General features: G+C 44.2%; 2 protein-coding genes across 30 annotated transcripts in view; one reads left to right on the top strand and one right to left on the bottom strand.

The window, feature by feature from the left end:
- Nucleotides 1–490: 490 nt before the first annotated feature.
- Nucleotides 491–10,623, bottom strand: LOC144579017 (uncharacterized). The gene is made up of 2 exons (XM_078347869.1): nucleotides 9,746–10,623; nucleotides 491–624 (listed from the first exon to the last, which is right to left on the bottom strand). The coding sequence occupies exon 1, from the start codon at nucleotides 10,542–10,544 to the stop codon at nucleotides 9,813–9,815; it is 732 nt and encodes a 243-aa protein (XP_078203995.1). The 5' UTR covers nucleotides 10,545–10,623; the 3' UTR covers nucleotides 491–624; nucleotides 9,746–9,812.
- ESCO1 (establishment of sister chromatid cohesion N-acetyltransferase 1) overlaps nucleotides 10,208–19,760 on the top strand; it is a 93,037-nt gene continuing 83,484 nt past the window's right edge. For 8 of the 29 annotated variants that reach the window (XR_013525787.1, XR_008476019.2, XR_013525786.1 and 5 more), the window contains exons 1-2: nucleotides 10,208–10,468; nucleotides 15,071–15,139. The gene's annotated coding sequence lies outside the window, so the exon portion shown is untranslated. Of the gene's footprint in view, nucleotides 10,469–14,271; nucleotides 14,363–15,070; nucleotides 15,140–19,760 lie in introns of all 29 variants that reach the window. The other 21 variants (XR_013525792.1, XM_078347866.1, XM_078347865.1 and 18 more) reach the window with 5 other exon arrangements.

The raw sequence follows: 19,760 nt of genomic DNA, 5'->3' as shown, positions 1-19,760 counted from the left end.
CTTGTCTAGGAGGAAAAATGTCCTGCAAGAGAGGGAGATTCCAAGAGAATAAATCCAGTTAATAGCATTGTCGCACTTTGGGAGGCCGAGGCGGGTGGATCACCTGAGGTCATGAGTTTAAGACCAGCCTGGCCAACACGGTGAAATTCCGTCTCTACTAAAAATTCAAAAGATTAGCTGGGCATGGTGGCCCGTGCCTGTAATACCAGCTACCCTGGAGGCTGAGGCTGGAGAATCGCTTGAGCCCAGGAGGTGGTGGTTTCAGTGAGCCGAGATCGCGCGATTGCACTCCAGCCTGGGTAACAAGAGCAAAACTCCGTCTCAAAAAAAAATAGTACTGTCACCATCACGCTTCTGAACAACAGGGCACCGTGTGTACAGCACCTAATATAAATTCCTTACTGAACGAAAAGAAGTTCTGAGAGAAACTCGAAGGATTATACTGACTCTGTTCCAACACCAGGAGGTCTTTGGCATTACTTAACATACCTGAAGAAAATCACACAATGGGCTGGGGGCCAGGTTCATGCTTGTAATCCCAGCACTTTAGAAGGCTGAGGCGGGTGGATCACGAGGTCAAGAGATCGAGACCATCCTGGCCAACATGGTAAAACTCCGTCTGTACTAAAAATAAAAAAATTAGCTGGGCATGGTGGCTCGCGCTTGTAATCCCAGCTACTCGGGAGGCTCAGGCAGGAGAATTGCTTGAACCCAGGAGGCAGAGATGCAGTGAACCAAGATCATACCACTGCACTCCAGCCTGGGAGCAGAGAACTCCATCTCAAAATAGAAAGGAAAATCACACAATGTAGAGGATTATTTTCACTTTAAATTTTGATCTATAAGAGAAACTTTTCAATCTTCTTCTTTCTCATCTCATCAAAAAAAATTTTTTTTTAACTTTTTTGAGATGAAGTCTTGCTCTGTCGCCCAGCCTGGAATGTAGTAGTGCGATCTCAGCTCACTGCAACCTCCATCTCCCGGGTTCAAGCGATTCTGTGCCTCAGCCTCGCCACTAACTGAGATTACAGGCAGGCATCACCACTCCCGTTAATTTTTGTATTTTTAGTAGAGACGGGGTTTCCTCATGTTGGCCAGGATGATCTGAACTCCTGACCTCAAGTGATCTGCCTGCCTTGGCCTCCCAAAATGCAAAGTCCTGGGATTACAGGTGTGAGCCTCATTAAAATTTAACACAGACACTCCCCCTTCCTCTTTCAGCTTTCAGGATGCCAGGATCCCCTGGCCTTTTTTCTAATCTCACTAAACACTCTGGTGTTTTGTTTTGTTTTTGTTTTTGTTTTTTAAGATAACATCTGCTCTACTGCCTAGCCTGGAATGCAATGGTATGATCAGGGCTCACTGCAACCTCAACCTTCTTGGCTCAAGCAATCCTCCTGCCTCAGCCTCCTCAGTAGCTGGGACCACAACAAGAGTGTGCCATCATGCCCAGCTATTTATTTATTTAGAGATGGAGTTTCACTTTTGCTGCCCAGGCTGGAGTGCAATGGTGTGATCTTGGTTCACCACAACTTCTGCCTCCTGCGTTCAAGCGATTCTCCTGCCTTAGCCTCCTGAGTATTTGGGATTATAGGAATGCACCACCACAGTTGGCTAATTTTGTATTTTTAGTAGAGACAGGGTTTCTCCATGTTGGTTAGGCTGGTCTCGAACTTCCGACCTCAAGTGATCCACCTGTCTCAGCCTCCCAAAGTGCTGCGATTACAGGCACGAGCCACTGCACCCAGCCTTATTTTTTATTTTGTAGAGAAGAGGCATTACTACGTTGCCCAGGCTGGTCTCCAACTCCTGGGCTCAAGAGATCCTACTGCCGTGGTCTCCCAAAATGCTGGGTTTACAGCCCCAGAGCCTCCATGCCCAGCCTCTAACTATTCTTTCTAAATCTCCTTAGCTGTCTCTTCCTTCTCTATGGAGCCAATACAAATTTTGAGTGCTTCCCGGCTTGTGCCTATAGTCTCTTTATGTGTACTTTTTATTTTTTTGAGATGGAGTTTCACTGTTGTTACCCAGACTGGAGTGCAATGGCACAATCTTGGCTCACTGCAACCTCCGCCTCCTGGGTTCAAGCACTTCTCCTGCCTCAGTCTCCCGAGTAGCTGGGACTACAGGCGCACACCACCATGCACAGCTAATTTTTGTATTTTTAGGTAGAGACGGGGTTTCACCATGTTGACCAGGATGGTCTCGATCTCTTGGCCTTGTGATCCACACACCTCGGCCTCCCAAAGTGCTGGGATTATAGGCGTGAGCCACCGTGCCCGGCCTATATGTACTTTTTAATCTGTATCTGTAGTTGAGACTTCATCCCTGATCAACAGAACTCTTGGATATTGTAAGACAATACTTATCAAAGTTCAATGTGTGTAGAACTCACCTGGGGAAATTTTAAAATGAAAATCTGATTCAGTTGTTGTGGGACCTGAAAATCTGCATTTTTAATAAGGCTTCAGTAGATGAAGCTGCTCCTACTCTATGAGTAACAAGGCTAAAGTTGTGTGTTGCCTCCTCAACATCTACCCCCTTGTCTTTCCAAATGTTCCTAATATTTTTCTGGTGATCCTTGTGGTCCTAAGAAAGCTGACTTGGCCGGGCACAGTGGCTCACACCTATAATCCCAGCACTTTGGGAGGCCGAGGCGGGTGGATCACAAGGTCAAGAGATCGAGACCATCCTGGTCAACGAGGTGAAACACCATCTCTAGTAAAAATATAAAAATTAGCTGGGCATGGTGGTGTGCGCCTGTAGTCCCAGTTACTCGGGAGGGTGAGGCAGGAGAATTGCTTGAACCCAGGAGGCAGAGGTTGTGGTGAGCCGAGATCGTGCCATTGCACTCCAGTCTGGGTAACAAGAGCGAAACTCTGTCTCAAAAAAAAAAAGAAAGCTGACTCTACCTTTTGTAATAATTACATTCTATTACTTGTTCATAGTAGGCTTGGGATCTAAGTTAATCCTGTCAGATCTTTGGAGGGAATGCTGTTTTCTTTTGGTTATGAATAGAGAGGGAGTAACCCCTGGAGCTGTTGGGAACTTCCTTACCACCAGAAGAAGAACCAATCTCAGGACATAGTTCTGTTTGCTCGTTTAGACAGGATCTTGCTTTGTTGCCCAGGCTGAGGTCCAATGGTGTGACCCTGGCTCACTGCAGCCTCAGTCTCCTGGGATCAATTGATCCTCCCACCTCAGCCTCCCAAAGTGCTGGGATTATAGGGAGACACTGTGCCCAGCCAAGGACAGAGTTTCTAAAAAAAAACAAAATCTGTGATGTGATCAATGAGCCCCTAGATAATAAATAATGCCTGGATATTGCTATTTAGAATTAAATAGCCCTGTGGTACAGGCCTATAGTCTCACTTACTCAGGAGGCTAAGGCAGGAGGATCACTTTAGCTCAGGAGTTCAAGGCCAGCCTGGGCAGCATAGCAAGACCCCATCTCTTAAAAATGAAAAAATAAATAAATAAAATTAAAAATTCAGCTCCTCAGATTGGGTGCAGTGGTTCATGCCTGTAATCCCAGTACTTTGGGAGGCCAAGGCGGGTGGATCATTTGAGGTCAGGAGTTCAAGACCAGCCTGGCCAACATGGTAAAACCCCGTCTCTACTGAAAATACAAAAAGCCAGGCACGGTGGCCCACGCCTGTAATCCCAGCACTTTGGGAGGCTGAGGTTGGGAGTTCGAGACCAGCCTGACCAACATGGAGCAACCCCGTCTCTGCTAAAAGTACAAAATTAGCCAATCGTGGTGGCACATACCTCAATTTTGGCAACTACATTTCAAATACTCATGTATCTATGGCTATCCTTTTGAATAATGCAGATATATGAATATTTCCATCATTACAGAAAGTGTGATTAGACAGTGCTTCCTGAGGACCATGTTTGTTTCCTTCTTACCATTTATTTATTTGTTTACTTAATTATTGTCAGATACAAGAATGTAAACCAAAAGCAGGGAATTATGTCTTTTCTGTTCACTACAGCATCTCCAGCATCTAGAATAATGCCTTGTATGTAATATCCCCTCAATAAATATTTGTGAAATAACTGAATGCCTCAGATGGTCATAGTGGCTCACACCTATAATCCCAGCATTTAGGGAGGCCCAGGTGGGTGGATCACGTGAGGTCAGGAGTTCAAGACCAGCTGGCCAACATAGTGAAACTCCATCTCTACTAAAAATACCAAAATTAGCCAGGCATGGTGGCAGATGTCTGTAATCCCAGCTACTCAGGAGGCAGAGGCAGGAGAATGGCTTGAACCCAGGAGGCAGAGGTTGCAGTCAGCCAAGACTGTGCCACTTTACTCCAGCCTGGGCAACAAAGTGAGACTCTGTCTCATAAATAATAATAACTGAATGCCTCCTCTATTAGGATGTATGCTCCTTGAAGAAGGAGACTTCTGTGTATTGTTCTCTGCAGTATCCTACTCTGTGTCTTGAAGGCCCTTCCTACTTTGGACTGATAAAAGAAAATAACTTGTATTTGAGGAATGAGAGTTTTTCAACTTTATCAAGCCCAGAGAAACATTAAAATGAGACAAATGTCTCATTCATCTATTCAAACTGTTTGTGGTCAGGCCTGGTGGCTCACACCTGTAAATCCCAGCACTTTGGGAGGCCAACATGGGAGGATCACTTAAACTCAGAAGTTTGAGACCAGCCTGGGCAATATGTTGAGACCCCATGTCTCTACTAAAAATACAGAAAAATAGCTGGGCATGGTGGTGCACGCCTGTGGTCCCAGCTACTTGGGAGGCTGAGGCGGGAGCACTGCTTGAGTCCGGTAGGTAGATGCTGCAGTGAACTGAGTTGCTGCCATTGAACTCCAGTCTGGGCAACAGAGCCAGACCCTGCCCCCCTCAACACAAAACTGTTTGCTATTATTACAAGTAGCTGTAAAATATCTAATAATGTCACACCAGACAGTAAACCCCATATGCTATAGCTTAACAATGCATAGCCAATCACTAATCAATGTTATTTGTGTAAACCAATGAGAATCCCTGAAAAAAAAAAAAAACAACTTTGTATCAGCTCACTCCCTGTCCAGGTTTTTAGCCTTTAAAAGCTTGCTTGTAACAAAGGCCAAAAAAGAACTAATATTCAAGGTTGCTTGTGTCTGAGTCTTCCAGGCAGCTGTCCTCACTTTGGCTTAGTACTCTTTAAATCACATTTTGTGCTTCAGCCTCTTCCTTTTAGGTTGACGGGGCCCTTCCTACTTCTTAAGCCATCCCTTTCCCTTCAAAAGCATAAGAATATTTTCGGATGGGTGTGGTGGCTCATGCCTGTAATCCCAGCACTTTGGGAGGCCGAGGTGGGCGGATCACCTGAGGTCAGGAGTTTGAGACCAGCCTGGCCAACATGGTGAAACCCCATCTCTACTAAAAATACAAAAATTAGCTTGGCATGGTGGTGGGCGCCTGTAGTCCCAGCTACTTGGGAGGCTGAGGCAGGAGAATCATTTGCACCCAGAAGGCGGAGGTTCCAGTGAGCTGAGATCACACCACTGCACTCCAGCCTGGGTGATAGAGCGAGAATCTGTCTCAAGAAAAAAAAATTGAGTTCTTGCAATTCATGAAGCTTATTTCCTCTCCAGCCTTCTTTAATCTGGCTAACGCCTACTCATCCCCTCTCAAGTATGTGGGGCCGGCATCATTATTTGTATGGTAGTGGTGTGCTTCCCAGATGGCAAATTGAAATGTCATTGTCAGGTGATTTATCCTAAATAGCTGTACTTTGTCTTTATTTCCTAGCTCAAATTTTTTTAGGATTTTTACTTTCTCACAGTAAAAAACTGTCAAGAGTCCTGAAATAAAGTCAATAAGAGTGGAGCAACAAATAAGACGTTAATTTCCTGCTAGCAGGAGGATTAATCTGAAAGTGAGATTGTCCTGTCCTCTGTGATTTGGCAGAGGTTTTATCTGTTGCAGGCATTTAGACTGGTCACAAGAAAGAAAAGGAACAAGGAAATGGGAATGTAATACATGAGGCAATGCAACTATTCCATTATCAGTTTCAGAAGCAGATGTCCTATTGATAAGCCAGGGCAGAAAAGTCTATAGTGCACTTTAGAGTCAGCAAGGAAAATAAGAAACTTAAATCCAGGAAATTACATTCATTGTTTTGAGTTTAACAGGAGAATGTGGTCTTGTAATTCTTGCTGTAGGGGGTGTGAAAAAGACATTCACCACTTATGTAACCATAATGCTAAGCACCATGATGTGTCATCTGGGTTACAGCATTTATTTCTAGCACTGGCACACAGCAAAGCTGAAACAAAGCTCTCCCCCAGGATTTTTTTGGGAGCTCTAAGGAACGAGGACCTCTCTTTTCACTGACACCAGTTTGCTGTGAGCTTATGTAATTTCTGCAAAGTTGTCAGGAAAGCATACTTGAGAATGAAGCTAATACAGATAAAAGAAGACCTGGACATTGTAGAGTGTTCTGCTGACATCATCTGACAGCTTCAGGTTTCAGGATAAACTGAGGTCAGCTGCTCCCCTACAGCTCCTGGTTATGGTAGCAATGGTAGCGATACTGTTTTTTTTTTTTTTTTTTTTAATATTCCTTATATGAGTTTGAGGTGGATTTCAGTCATTTTTCTAACTAAAGAGACCTGACTAACATTTTATTTGGATTATCAAACACACTTTCTTTTCCTAAGTTGAATGTCTTCCTATAGTTATCTGAAAAAATATTTTCTTGCTAGTCTCAGACCCCCTTTGAACTAAAACTTGTGATTCTTTCCAGTGATCTATAATTCTTTACCAGTTCAATGCTAGGCTTCTCATTGACTATTATTTGTAAAACTTTTAACATCTAAAAATATTTATTAATTCATTTAAATATTTATTAATAAAATGCTTCAGATATAGACATAAGTTAATATAACTTTCCAAATTATAACATATTTTTCTTTTTCTTTTTTACAATATTTTTAAGTTTTTAGTTTTGAGGGTACACGTAAAGGTTTGTTACATAGGTAAACATGTGTCTTGGGGGTTTGTTATACATATTATTTCATCACCCAAGTATTAAACCCGCTACCCAATAGTTATCTTTTCTACTTCTCTCCCTCCTCCCACTCTTCCTCAAAAAACTTTAATTCTTTACTCTTTCCTGAAAGGACTGTAAGTTCAAAGTCATTTAAATAATAATGGATTATTATTTAATCAGATCATTATTGTTTCTTAGTAGACAACCAAATTAAATGAACCAAATTCCAAAGCTCATAGATAGAATGCTTTAAAAGAAAACTATTGATAGAAGGAAAAACAAATATTATATGATATCACAGAATAAGATTTAATCAATCACACTACAAATTGAGGCTACTGGTATTCATAAATCAGAAGTGAAAAATATCCTTCAAACTGATAAAGAATAATGCTCAAGCAAGTTATTTTTTTTCTGATGAATGCAAACTATTTTTATTTTTTTCATAGAAACTGATTATATATAGTTTTAGAAAAGAAAATAAGGCTGGGCTTGGTGGCTCATGCCTGTAATCCCAGTACTCTGGGAGGCTGGGTGGTCACCTGAGGTCAGGTGTTCAAGATCAGCCTGACCAACATGGTGAAACCCTGTCTTTACTAAAAATACAAAAAAATTAGCTGAGGGTGGTGGTAGGCACCTGTAACCCCAGCTACTTGGGAGGCTGAGGCAGGAGAATTGCTTGAACCCAGAACATGGAGGGTACAGTGAGCCAAGATTGCACCATTGCACTCCAGCCTGGGTGACGGAGCAAGACTCTGTCTCAAAAAAAAAAAATATATATATATATATATATATATATATATGTGTATATAAATTTCAGGCATTAATCATACATCAAATTACTTATGTACCAAAAATAAATACATATGATTTCTTTCTTTTCTTGTTTTTTAAGGCCACCAGCTGGGATCAGACACCAGGATCAGCAGAGCTTGAAGCTGCCACAGCCTAGGCCCCTGGCCGTGGGCTATGATTTCATATGGACTGATATTTGCACGAATTCCTATGTTCCTGATTGAGGCCAACATAACACATAGAGTGGAACAGACTACTCAGAAGCAGAGACCCATTTTGTGAGAATTAAGCACATAAATATGGTTTCTTTGTATGTCAGAATTTGAATTTTAAAGACAAAGTAGTTTATCCAACTAAAAGAAGTCCTACCACTTGTCTGCCAATCAGAAGATGAAGGGAAACATAGGTCAGATCTACTGATAAATAACTAGCTTTTTTTTTTTTTTTCCAGAGATGAGTCTCACTCTGTCACCCAGGTTGGAGTGCAGTGATCTTGGCTCACTGCAACCTCCACATCCTGGGTTCAAGCAATTCTCCTGCCTCAGCCTCCCCACTAGCTGGGATTACAGGTGCCTACCACCATGCCCAGCTAATTTTTATGTTTTTAGTAAAGATGGGGTTTCATCACGTTAGCCATGCTGGTTTTGAACTCCTGACCTCAAGTGATCTGTCCACCTCAGCCTCCCAAAGTGCTGAGATTACAGGTGTGAATCACCACACCTGGCCTCATTTAAGTCATAAAATCCCCTTGAGCAAACTGACAGGCAGCTCGCTAAAATTTCGTAGAAGATGAACTGTCAGAAAGACAGGTTTGACAAACTTAGAGCACATTTTGTCGTACTTAGCTTCAAAGAAGGAGGGCAGGAAAGGGAAAACTCACTTATGACCACCTCTTCCCATTCTGAAAGGCACAGGTACCCATCTAACCTCATAGTTCAGCAAATAAGAGCTGCACATAACATATGCTCAAAAGCAGTGTGGTAGCAGCTGCAGTAGCTTACTTAGGACTGTAGTCCTAGCGCTTTGGGAAGCCAAGCAAAGGAGAGAGGATCGCTTGAGGCCAGGAGTTCGAGACCAGCCTGGGCAACACAGTGAGACCTTATCTCAACAAAAAATTAAAAAAAATTAGCCTGGCATGGGTGGTGTCGTGGGCTTTTGGTCTCAGCTACTCATGAGGCTGAGGCAGGAGGGATCGCTTGAGCCCAAGTCGAGGCTACAGTGAGCTGTGACTGTGCCATTGCACACCACCCAGGGTTACACAGCAAGATCCTTCCTGTTTAAAAAAAAAAAAAAGCGTGGGAACCAGGAATCACAGTATAGTGATAGAACCGTGGATTCTATCTGTTCTATCTCTAGAGGCCTCCAAGATGGAGCCAAAGCTTTGTCTGAACACTGACTAAAAATGTAGTGGAATATTCTACAATTTCTGATGGCCCTTGTGCTCTGGTACACAGGAGGAAAGTGTACAAAGAGAGGGTAAAGCCCTGCATTTTTTGGAGGCACTGGAGTGCAGTGCAGGAAAGGAGAAAGGGATCCCACCCTCCTTTTTTTTTTTTCTTTGGACAGGGTCTCACTCTCTTGGCCAGCGATCTCAGCTTACCGCAACCTCCGCCTCCCAGGCTCAAGGGATTCTCCCACCTCAGCCTCCCGAGTAGCTGGCATTACAAGCGCACGTCACTACTGCCTGGCTAATTTTTGTAATTTTAGTAGAGATGGAGTTTCACCATGTTGGCCAGGTTGGTCTTGAACTCCTGGCCTCAAGAGATCCTCTCTCCTTTCCTTGGCTTCCCAAAGCGCTGGGACTACCACGGCCTCCTAAAGTGCTGGGATTAAAAGCGAGAGCCATTGCGCCCGGCCCCCCCTTTCTTTACATTGGCTCATATGGAAGACCAAAGGCAGTTGGATTAGACATCGCAGATAGAAACAGCCGAAACCTACATGGCAACCAGTTGCGACAAATTTCCAAGGTAAACCACTACCGCTGGGAGCCTGGGTGGTTTTTAGCTCAAAGCGATGACCCCAGGAAGAACAAGCGGCCGCCGCTAGGGGGCGCCGCCACCTCCTCGCCGGGCGCCCACCGGCGGAGGCGCGCGCGCGAGACCTCCCACCGCGCCTGCGCTGAGGATGGATGCTGGCTCTGCTCTCCCCGACGCCCAGCCGTCCGGACCAGGGTGAAAAACTGCGTGACACGCAGTGAGCGTAGCGGCCATCTTCGTCTTCTGGGCACGTCAGCTGAGCCGGTTAAGGCTAAAGAGGAGCGTTGCGCAAGCGCACCCAAGACTGTCACAGGTAACTCCCATCTGACGAGTGAGGCGTCGCAGTCGTCGCCGGAAGTTTGGTGTTTGCGCTGCGGGGGAGGCGGCGGCCGCAGCAAAAGCAGCTGAGTGTCTCCAGATACCCGGATGTGAGGGGATCCGCTGACTCTAGTCCGACCCTCTGCCAGGCAAAAGGAAGGTACGTGAGCGTCCCTGACGGTCCCCGCCGCCTGCGTCCTCACCTCCCTTTTGCCAGCCTCTTCAGGGAGCGGACGATTCTCCGTCTTCCTGTTCCACTCTCCGTGGCGTGTTGCCTCGCACGCCTCTTCCGACTGCTTCGGTCCCGGCTCTCGCGCCTCCAGGAGGGAGGCGGGAGGTTTCAGGCTCCGAGACGCCGTCGCCTGAGGTAGGCATTTAACCTGCTCTCTCGGTCGCGCGACCGCGCACCACCTGCCGCTGCTTGCTGGGCGGTCACAGTTCATAAGGGGCCGAGGCGGAGTTCCCAGCACGGCCGCGAGGGCTCAGGGAGCCCCGAGGTGGCGTGCAGCCATTGCCATCACCAGGGCTTCGCCGGCGCTGGCCTGGCAGGTAGCCTCGGGCCCGGTCTCCGCCCCCGGCGTTTTTTCTTCCCAGCGCTTACCCCCAGCCAGCCTCTCCAGCCGTCGCTCGCCGCCCTTCGCCGCAAGCCGCTGACCGGGCCTGAGCCTGGAGGCCTCGGCAGTCTGCGGGGCGCAATGTGGGGTCCTAGTTCTACAGCCTTGAGCTTGGGAGGGGAGCGGGGCCAAGGTCATGGAGTAACTCAGGCTGGAGATGAGGGTCTCGGCACAGGTAGGACGGCCCTGGAATAGAAATGAGTGCATTGAGGGCCGCAGTGAAGTTTATAGCGATGGAGAGAGGCGAGCCAAAGGGAACTGGGTCCTAGATTTTTATCACGGTTCAAGATTATTTTACTGTGGGGGTTTATTTTGCATAGGCAGAATGGGATAGCAAGTCAGTTAGAAGACTACCTTCTCCCTCCGCCTCTCAGTGATGCATCCGAAAACCCAGCGTGTACTTTATTTTCCGGGGGGATGGGGACACAGCGGGTACCCCGGGAGGGAGGAAGAGGAGGAGGAAGGACCTCAAGCTTTGCGATTTAAGAAGTACTGTGAGCCTTGTTTTCTGTCGTCTTAGCTGCAATGAGATTCCTTTAACCAGGAATCGTGGCACATGGTATCTAAATTGTATTACCAAATGGTAGCTCAATAAATAACCTTTGCAGGAAACAAAAGCTTTACTTAGTGGAATAAGGTGTTGGATGGACACCCCACCAACACTGATTTTTTAAAAAACTGGATGAAATAATGGATTTCTGTTGAAAACATCCAGGTTGTGGTGAACTATGCCGTATTCACTTTGTCTCCTGATGAAGTCTTTAGTTTCTGTTTTATACAGGACACCAACACTGATGGAGTTTTAAATTATTATTTTATTTTATTTTGAGACCGGTCTTGCTCTGTCGCCCAGGCTGGATTGCAGTGGTGTAATCACGGCTCGCTGCAGCCTCTACCTACCCAGGCTCAAACAGTCCTCCCACCTCCACCTCCCCAAGTGACTGGGACTACAGGGGTCTGCCACCATGTTAGGCTAAACTTTGTATTTTTTGTAGAGACGGAGTTTCACCATGTTTCCAAGGCTGGTCTCGAACTCCTGGGTTCAGGTGATCACCTGGGCCTCCAGAAGTGCTGGGATTACAGGCCTCAGCCACTGTGTCTGGTGAATTTGTTTTGTTTTTTAAAATTTGAAATACAAAAAAATCTCAACATCAATGGAATTAAACATGGGAGTAGGATGAGAAGTTTTTTTAAAAAGTGCTTAATTTGGGCCGAGTGCAGTGGCTCACTCCAGTAATACCAGCACTTTGGGTGGTCAAGACAAGGGGTTTGAGACCAGCCTGACCAACACGGTACAACCCCGTCTCTACTAAAAATACGAAAATTAGCCAGGTATTTTTGGTGGCACGTGTCTGTAATCCAAGCTATTCAGGAGGATGAGGCAGGAGAATCGCTTGAACCGGGGAGGTGGAAATTGCAGTGAGCCGAGATCAGGCCACTGCACTCCAGCCTGGGAGACTGAGCGAGACTCCTCAAAAAAAGAAAAAAGAAAAAAAAAGGGTGCTTAATTTGGAAGCCGCAAATTGCAAGCCTAGGGCATGTAAGGAAATGAGGAAACTAGGACTGTATTAGAGCCACTTTTTCCCTAAAGGCAGAATGCAGAATATGACTGTTGGGTCAGATGTGTGACTTTGGAAGCACAGTTCCAAAATTTGTCCTGGCTTATGAACTAGAACTCCTTTATCATTGCTGACTGAGGAAAATATGCTATGTTTTACCTTTCTCGATATGATTCTGTAGTGAACAAATAATTTTTTTTTTGAGATGGCATCTCTGTCGCTCAGGCTGGAGTGCAGTGGCACGATCTCAGTTCACTGCAACTTCCACCTCCTAGGTTCAAGTGATTCTCCCACCTCGGCCTCCCAAGTAGCTGGGATTACAGGAGCTTGCCACCACACCCAACTAATTTTTTGTATTTTTAGTAGAGACAGGGTTTCACGGTGTTGGCCAGGCAGGTCTTGAACTCCTGGCCCCAGGTGATCCACTTGCCTCAGCCTCCAAAAGTGCCAGGATTACAGATGTGAGTCACCATGCCTGGCCAAGTAATTTTTTTAATGTCCAGTCCGTACAAGGTGCTGGCATTTAAATTGATTAATTAGGCTTCACAGAATAACCAAAAAAGTACCCTAATTAATGAATGCCATTAACTTCTTTTGCCAGATAGTGCTTTTTAGCTTGGTAATTCATTATGATGCAGAGCTGATTGTATTTATTCTATTAACGAAAGTGACCATCACTGCACAGTTCAGATTTTTTCATAATAGTTAAATATTTTTTTCATGACTTTTATTGGCAGATTTTTGTTCCACATAGAGTTCTTGGAATGCTCTATTGAAGGTGGTTAAAATTTAGGTAATAGAAACCAACTCTAGTAAAATTGTTACTATAGATAATTAGCTTACAGACTAGATTAACCCTTTTGTAACCCTGACAGGTATTTTTTTGTGCATCATTCAGTGAAAATCCTTTGGTTCCGTTTTTTCTGTATAAGTTTGGTATTATAATACTGTAATTACTTTTGGCAAATAGAGCATTCTGTTAACCCAGCCATTATGTCTTTTCTTTTTCTGAGGGGAAGGGGGATATACATCTTATGCTTGATTGCATTACAGTACATTTGAAGAAATGAAGATTTATATCCTTGGCTCTCTTCACCTTCCTTTAAGCATTTATGGCAGCATATGTAAGATTCACGCAAAAACTCAGAGGATAAATTAAAAGGAGGTATTAAGTATTTAATGTAGTGGTTCTCAAACTTTTTGGTCTTAGGATCCCCTTATACTCTTAAAAATTATTCAAGCCTGTAATCCCAGCACTTTGGGAGGCCGAGGCGGGTGGATCACGAGGTCAAAAGATCGAGACCATCTTGGTCAACCTGGTGAAACCCCGTCTCTACTAAAAATACAAAAAAAATTAGCTGGGCATGGTGGCGCGTGCCTGTAATCCCAGCTACTCAGGAGGCTGAGGCAGGAGAATTGCCTGAACCCAGGAGGCGGAGGTTGCAGTGAGCCGAGATCGCGCCATTGCACTCCAGCCTGGGTAACGAGCAAACCTCTGTCTAAAAAAAAAAAAAAAAAAAAAAAAAAATTATGCAGGACTCTGGGCCAGGCGCGGTGGCTCACGCTTGTAATCCCAGCACTTTCTTTGGGAGGCTGAGGGAGGTGGATCACGAGGTCAGGAAATTGAGACCATCCTGGCTAACACGGTGAAACTCCATCTCTACTAAAAATACAAAAAATTAGCTGGACCTGGTGGCACACACTTAATGGTCCCAGCAACTTGGGAGGCTGAGGCAGGAGAATCACTTGAACCCAGGAGGCAGAGGTTGTGGTGAGTCAAGATCGCACCACTGCTCTCCAGCCTGAGCAACAGAGCAAGTCTCTGCTTAAAAAAAAAAAAATTATGTAGGACTCCAGTAGCTTGTTTATATGGATTTATATCTATTGATAGTTACTATATTAAAAATTAATTTCCTATATATAAATTTATATGAATATAATTAAACTTCAGCTTAATATAAATAACATTTTAATTTTAATTAAAATTCTTTTTTCAGTAACATGCTCACTGTGTTGCCCAGGCTGGCCTTGAACTCTTGGGGTGAAGTAATCCTCTTGCTTCAGCCTCCCGTATAGCTGGGACTACAGGTGTGCGCACTTAATATATTTAATAAATAACATTTTAATGAAAAACTATTCAAAAATAAAAAATTTAGCATAAGAATGGTGATAGTACTACATTTTTATAAATCTTTTTTTTTTTTTTTTTTGAGACGGAGTTTTGCTCTTGTTACCCAGGCTGCAGTGCAATGGCACGATCTCGGCTCCCTGAAACCTCTGCCTCCTGGGTTCAGGCAATTCTCCTGCTTCAGCCTCCTGAGTAGCTGGGATTACAGGCACGTGCCACCACGCCCAGCTAATTTTTTGTATTTTTAGTAGAGACAGGGTTTCACCATTTTGACCAGGATGGTCTCGATCTCTTGACTTCATGATCTACCTGCCTGGGCCTCCCAAAGTGCTGGGATTACAGGTGTGAGCCACCGCGCCTGGCCCATTTTTGTAAATCTTAATGTTTGACCTGATACAAGACAGCTGGATTCTCCTATCAATCTGTTTCTATCTATGCTTCTGGTTGAAGTTTATTACCAGCATGTTGGGCAGGATATCTTAACTTTTTCAGATAGTTGTGATACTCTTTGATTCTGCAACAAAACTTGACAAGTGGTAATTTCTTAAAGGTTAGTGCAATGTGGAATCTGAAACCATGTCAACATATGTTTTATATTCTGTTGCATTAGAATTCATTGGTTTGTTTTGTACTTTTAATCTTTTACTCTTGTATGATTTTGATCTCAGGAATCTCTTGAAAGGGTCTTTGGGATCCTGAGAGTCCCCATACTACACTTTGAGCACTGCTGCTTTAAGGTAAATAATTGAATGTTTAGAATTAATGTAGTTATTGAAACTGAAGGGAATAATGTATGGAAATTGAATTGGCAAGTAGTTAAGTGAAACCAGAAGTAATTGAGTAAATAAATTGAGATGGAGTCTCACTATGTCACCCAGGCTGTGCTGTCTTGGCTCACTGCAATCTCTGCCTCCAAGGTTCAAGTGATTCTCTCACCTCAGTCTCCTGAGTAGCTGGGATTACAGCCACCCAACATTATACCTGGCTAATTTTTAAAATTTTTGTAGAGATAGGATTTTACCATGTTGGCCAGGCTGGTCTTGAACTCCTGACCTCAGATGATCCACCTGCCTGGGCCTCCCAAAGTGCTGGGATTACAGGTGTGAGCCACCATGCCTGGCCAATAAGTTGTTTTTCAGCTTAAGCCGCCAGCCCTCATATCTCAACTGACCAATATTTTCTTTTTTATCTTTTTTCATAAAAACATTACCTCAGCTAGGCAGGGGAATCTCTTGAACCTGGGAGGCAGAAGTTGCAGTGAGCTGAGGTACTCCAGCATGGTGACAGAGCAAGACTCCATCTCAAAAAAAAAAAAAAAATTATCTCTGTAATATTATTATAGCTGATTATTAATATTATTATAACTGGCCCAGCATAGTGACTCATGCCTATAATCCCAGCACTTTGGAAGGCGAGGAGGTGGATCAACTGAGGTCAGGAGTTCAAGACCAGCCTGGCTAACATGGTGAAACCCCATTTTCACTAAAAACCCCGTTTCTACAAAAAATTAGCCAGGTATAGTGGCACGCACCTGTAATCCCAGCTACCCTGGAGGCTGAGGCAGGAGAATCTCTTGAACCTGGGAGGCAGAGGTTGCAGTGAGCTAATATCGCACCATTGCACTCCAGCTTGGTCAACAAGAGCAAAGCTCTGTCCCCCACAAAAAAAAAGATTTCTAATCTCTGAGTATCTATTACACATTTTATTTATTTATGTATTTGAGATGGAGTCTTGCTCTGTCGCCCTGTCTGGAGTGCAGTGGTGCAGTCTTGGCTCACTGCAACCTCCACCTCCTGAGTTCAAGCAGTTCTCCTGCCTCAGCCTCCCGAGTAGCTGGGATTACAGGTGTACACCACCACGTCTGGCTAATTTTTTTATTTTTAGTAGCAATGGGGTTTCACCATATTGGCCAAGCTGGTGTCCAACTCCTGACCTCAGGTGATCTATTATGCATTTTAGAATGTGAGAAATACTAGGGTTACCTTAAATAATAGTAGTTCATTGGGAAGATATGTAGAAATAAAAGACTATTTACAGAGCTAGATCTTGTGGAAGAAAAGAATAGGTATCACCAAACACTAGACTTTGCTGAAAAACAATTCACCAGGTCTTAAAGAAACTTGAATATATTTCAGGACTCAGAAGGTGGCTGAGAATAGTAAAGCTCTAGCAGTTGGTTTGCCTTGTTTTAATTCCTCAAGCAGCATGTATCTATAATTCTTAATTTTGTTCTTTGCTATTACAGTAGTAGATCTTAACCCAGGGTGATTCTGCCTCTGGGGAAACATTTGCAGTATCTAGAGATAACTTTGATTGTGAGGACCAGGGGAAGGGTTGCTGCTGCTGCTGCTGTTGCTGAACAGGCTGCTGCTCCTCCATGCCCAGGACAGCTCCCCACAACCAAGACTCTACGTCTGAGTCTTGGAATGTTCAAAAGGTTCAAAATGTTTATAGTGCGGGGTCCGCAGTGGCTCCGGCCAGATGTCGTGGCACTTGCGGAGGCAAGGCCATGAGTTCAAGGCCAACCTGAGCAACCTTAAAAGCTCTCATTGATTGGCAAAAAAAAAAAAAAGTTTATAGTGGTAAGTTGGAAAACCCTGCATTATAGTGACTAGATGTTGGCACCTCTTGGGTCACAAACCCACCCTTGATCTAGTTAGCTATGAGAAGCATAGCAGGGTCAGGACTTTCAGAATGTAACTGTGAATTGTCTAAGGTTTTTTTGTTTTGTTTTTTGAGACAGAGTCTCACTCTGTTGCTCTCTCGCTCAGGCTGGAGTGCAGTGGTACAATCTTGTCTCACTGCAACCTCTACCTCCTGGGTTCAAGTGATTCTCCTGCTTCAGCCTCCCGAGTAGCTGGGACTACAGGCATGCACCACCATGCCTGGCTAATTTTTTAATGGAGATGGGGTATTTCGTATTTTTTTTTAGTAGAGATGGGGTTTCACCATGTTGGCCAGGCTGGTCCTGAACCCCTGACCTCAGGTAATCTGCCTGCCTTGGCCTCCCAAAGTGCTGGGATTACAGGGGTGAGCCACCATGCCCGGCCCTTTTTTTTTTTTTCTTTAAAGGAGGTGCCTGTGGCCATGGCAAGTTTCTCAGAAAGAGTTATGAATTTGACAAGTCACTATACCTAGATTTGCAGTCAGTACTTCTCTCGTTTCTTTGATATTGTTAAAAGGTTGTGTAGTTGAAATGGATTAAGAACTGGTAAATTAGGCTGGGCATGGTGGCTCACGCCTGTAATCCCAGCACTTTGGGAGGCTGAGGCAGGTGGATTACGAGGTCAGGAGTTCAAGACCAGCCTGGCCAAAATGGTGAAACCCCATCTCTACCAAAAATGCAAAAATTAGCTGGGCATGGTGTCGTATGCCTGTAATCTCAGCTACTCAGGAGGCTGAGGCAGGGAATTGCTTAAACTGGGAGGTGGAGGTTGCAGTGAGCCAAGTGCAGTGCCACTGCACTCCAGCCTGGGCAACAGAGCGAGACTCTGTCTAAAAAAAAAAAAGAATTGGTAAATTATTGTCGTTAAGGAGATTAAGGATTTGTGGTGATCCATGTGAAGTTTGTAGCTGATGATGGTCGTAACAGCTTGATTGGAGTAGAAAACTATGAAGAGTTTCTGGTGGTCAGTAGGAATACAACAATGAAGAAAGAAAGTTTGATAGCAGAATGGCATAAACCTTAAAAGAGACGATGGGTAAAGAATTTTGCATAAGATGAAAAATAATTGTACTGGGAAAACTGTAGGCCCCTTGATGTGATATAGTCTGCTTATGAGAGATACTAGTTTCCTATATCTGCTCTAACAAATTATTAGAAACTTGATGGCTTAAAAACAATAGAAATTTGGTGGAGTATGGTGGCCAACGGTCGCCTGTAATCTCAGCACTTTAGGAGGCCAAGGCACATGGATGACGAGGTCAGGAGATCGAGACTGTCCTGGCCAACATGGTGAAACTCTGTCTCTACTAAAAATACAAAAAATTAGCTGGGCATGGTGGTGCGTGCCTGTGATCCTGACTGCTTGGGAGGCTGAGGCAGGAGAATTGCTTGAAACCCGAAAACGGAAGTTGCAGTGAGCCAGGATCATGTCACTGCACTCCAGCCTGGCAATAGAGTGCGACTGTCTCAAAAAAAAGAATTTCTTCTCTTAAATTTGTTCCTTGCCTCATCTACCTTCTGGTGGTTTCTCTGGCATTCTTGGGCCTGTGACCACAATACTCCAATCTCTGCCTTCATTTTCACATTATTTTCTCTTGCCTGTTTCTGTCTCCTTCTCTTACAAGGATATCTGTGCCACTCCCTTACAAGGACATTTGTTATTGGATTTAGGGCCTACCTGGATAATTCAGGATGATCACATCTCAAGATCCTTAATTTAATTATGTCTGCAGAGACTTTTTTTTTCCTCAATAAGATCACAACCACAGGTTTCTGGGATGTTTTTTGAGAGGTATATGGAGCTTGATTCTGCAGTAAATCTAATGGAATTACTGCACCTTGAGATGGCTAGAAGTTTCCAATGGAATGTTGAAATATAAGGCGGTTGGATAGGAGACTATTTAAGGGCAATACATAAATAAATAACAAAATTAAAAAAAAGGTAAATTAAAAAAAATCAAGATGAGGTTGGGCAAAACAATACCAGGGTTGTGTAGGAAAAAGGCTGATTAATTTTAAGAAGTTACTTGGAAAAAAGTGGCTACATTGAAGTGATAGGATAATTGTTTTTATTTGACTTGTTGATGTTACCTATTTTTTTTTTTTGAGACGGAGTCTCACTTTGCTGCCCAGGCTGGAGTGCGGTGGTGCAATCTAGGCTCACTGTAGCCTTGGCCTCCAGGTACAAAGAGTTCTCATGCCTTAGCCTCCCGAGTAGCTGGGATTATAGCTATGTACCACCATGCCCGGCTAATTTTTGTATTTTTAGTAGAGATGGGGTTTTACCATGTTGGCCAGGCTGGTCTCACTCCTGACCTCAGGTGACCTGCCCACCTTGGCCTCCCAGAGTGCTAGGATTACAGGCTTCATTATATCACACCCAGCTGATGTTATCTATTAATAACATTCCTAAAATTAAATCATCTCTGGATCCTCTTTTTATTTTTATTTATTTTATTTTATTTATTTTTTGAGACAGAGTCTCACTCTGTTGCCCAGGCTGGAGTGCAGTGGTGCGATCAAGGCTCACTGCAACCTCCCACCTCAGCCTCCCAAATAGATGGGATTATAGGTGAACACTACCATGCCTGGCTAAGTTTTGTATTTTTTGTTGAGATGGGGTTTTGCCATATTGTCCAGGCTGGTCTTAAACTCCTGTGCTCAAGGGATTCTCACACCTCAGCTTCCCAAAG

The sequence above is a fragment of the Callithrix jacchus genome, chromosome 13 (assembly GCF_049354715.1).
Source record: "Callithrix jacchus isolate 240 chromosome 13, calJac240_pri, whole genome shotgun sequence".
NCBI lineage: Eukaryota > Metazoa > Chordata > Mammalia > Primates > Cebidae > Callithrix > Callithrix jacchus.
Note: the sequence above shows the minus strand (reverse complement) of the source record. Positions and strands in the feature narration are given on the sequence as shown.

Coding starts and splice junctions, on each gene's coding strand:
- LOC144579017 (XM_078347869.1), bottom strand. CDS start 10,544: ATGAACTGTGACCGCCCAGCAAGCAGCGGCAGGTGGTGCGCGGTCGCG.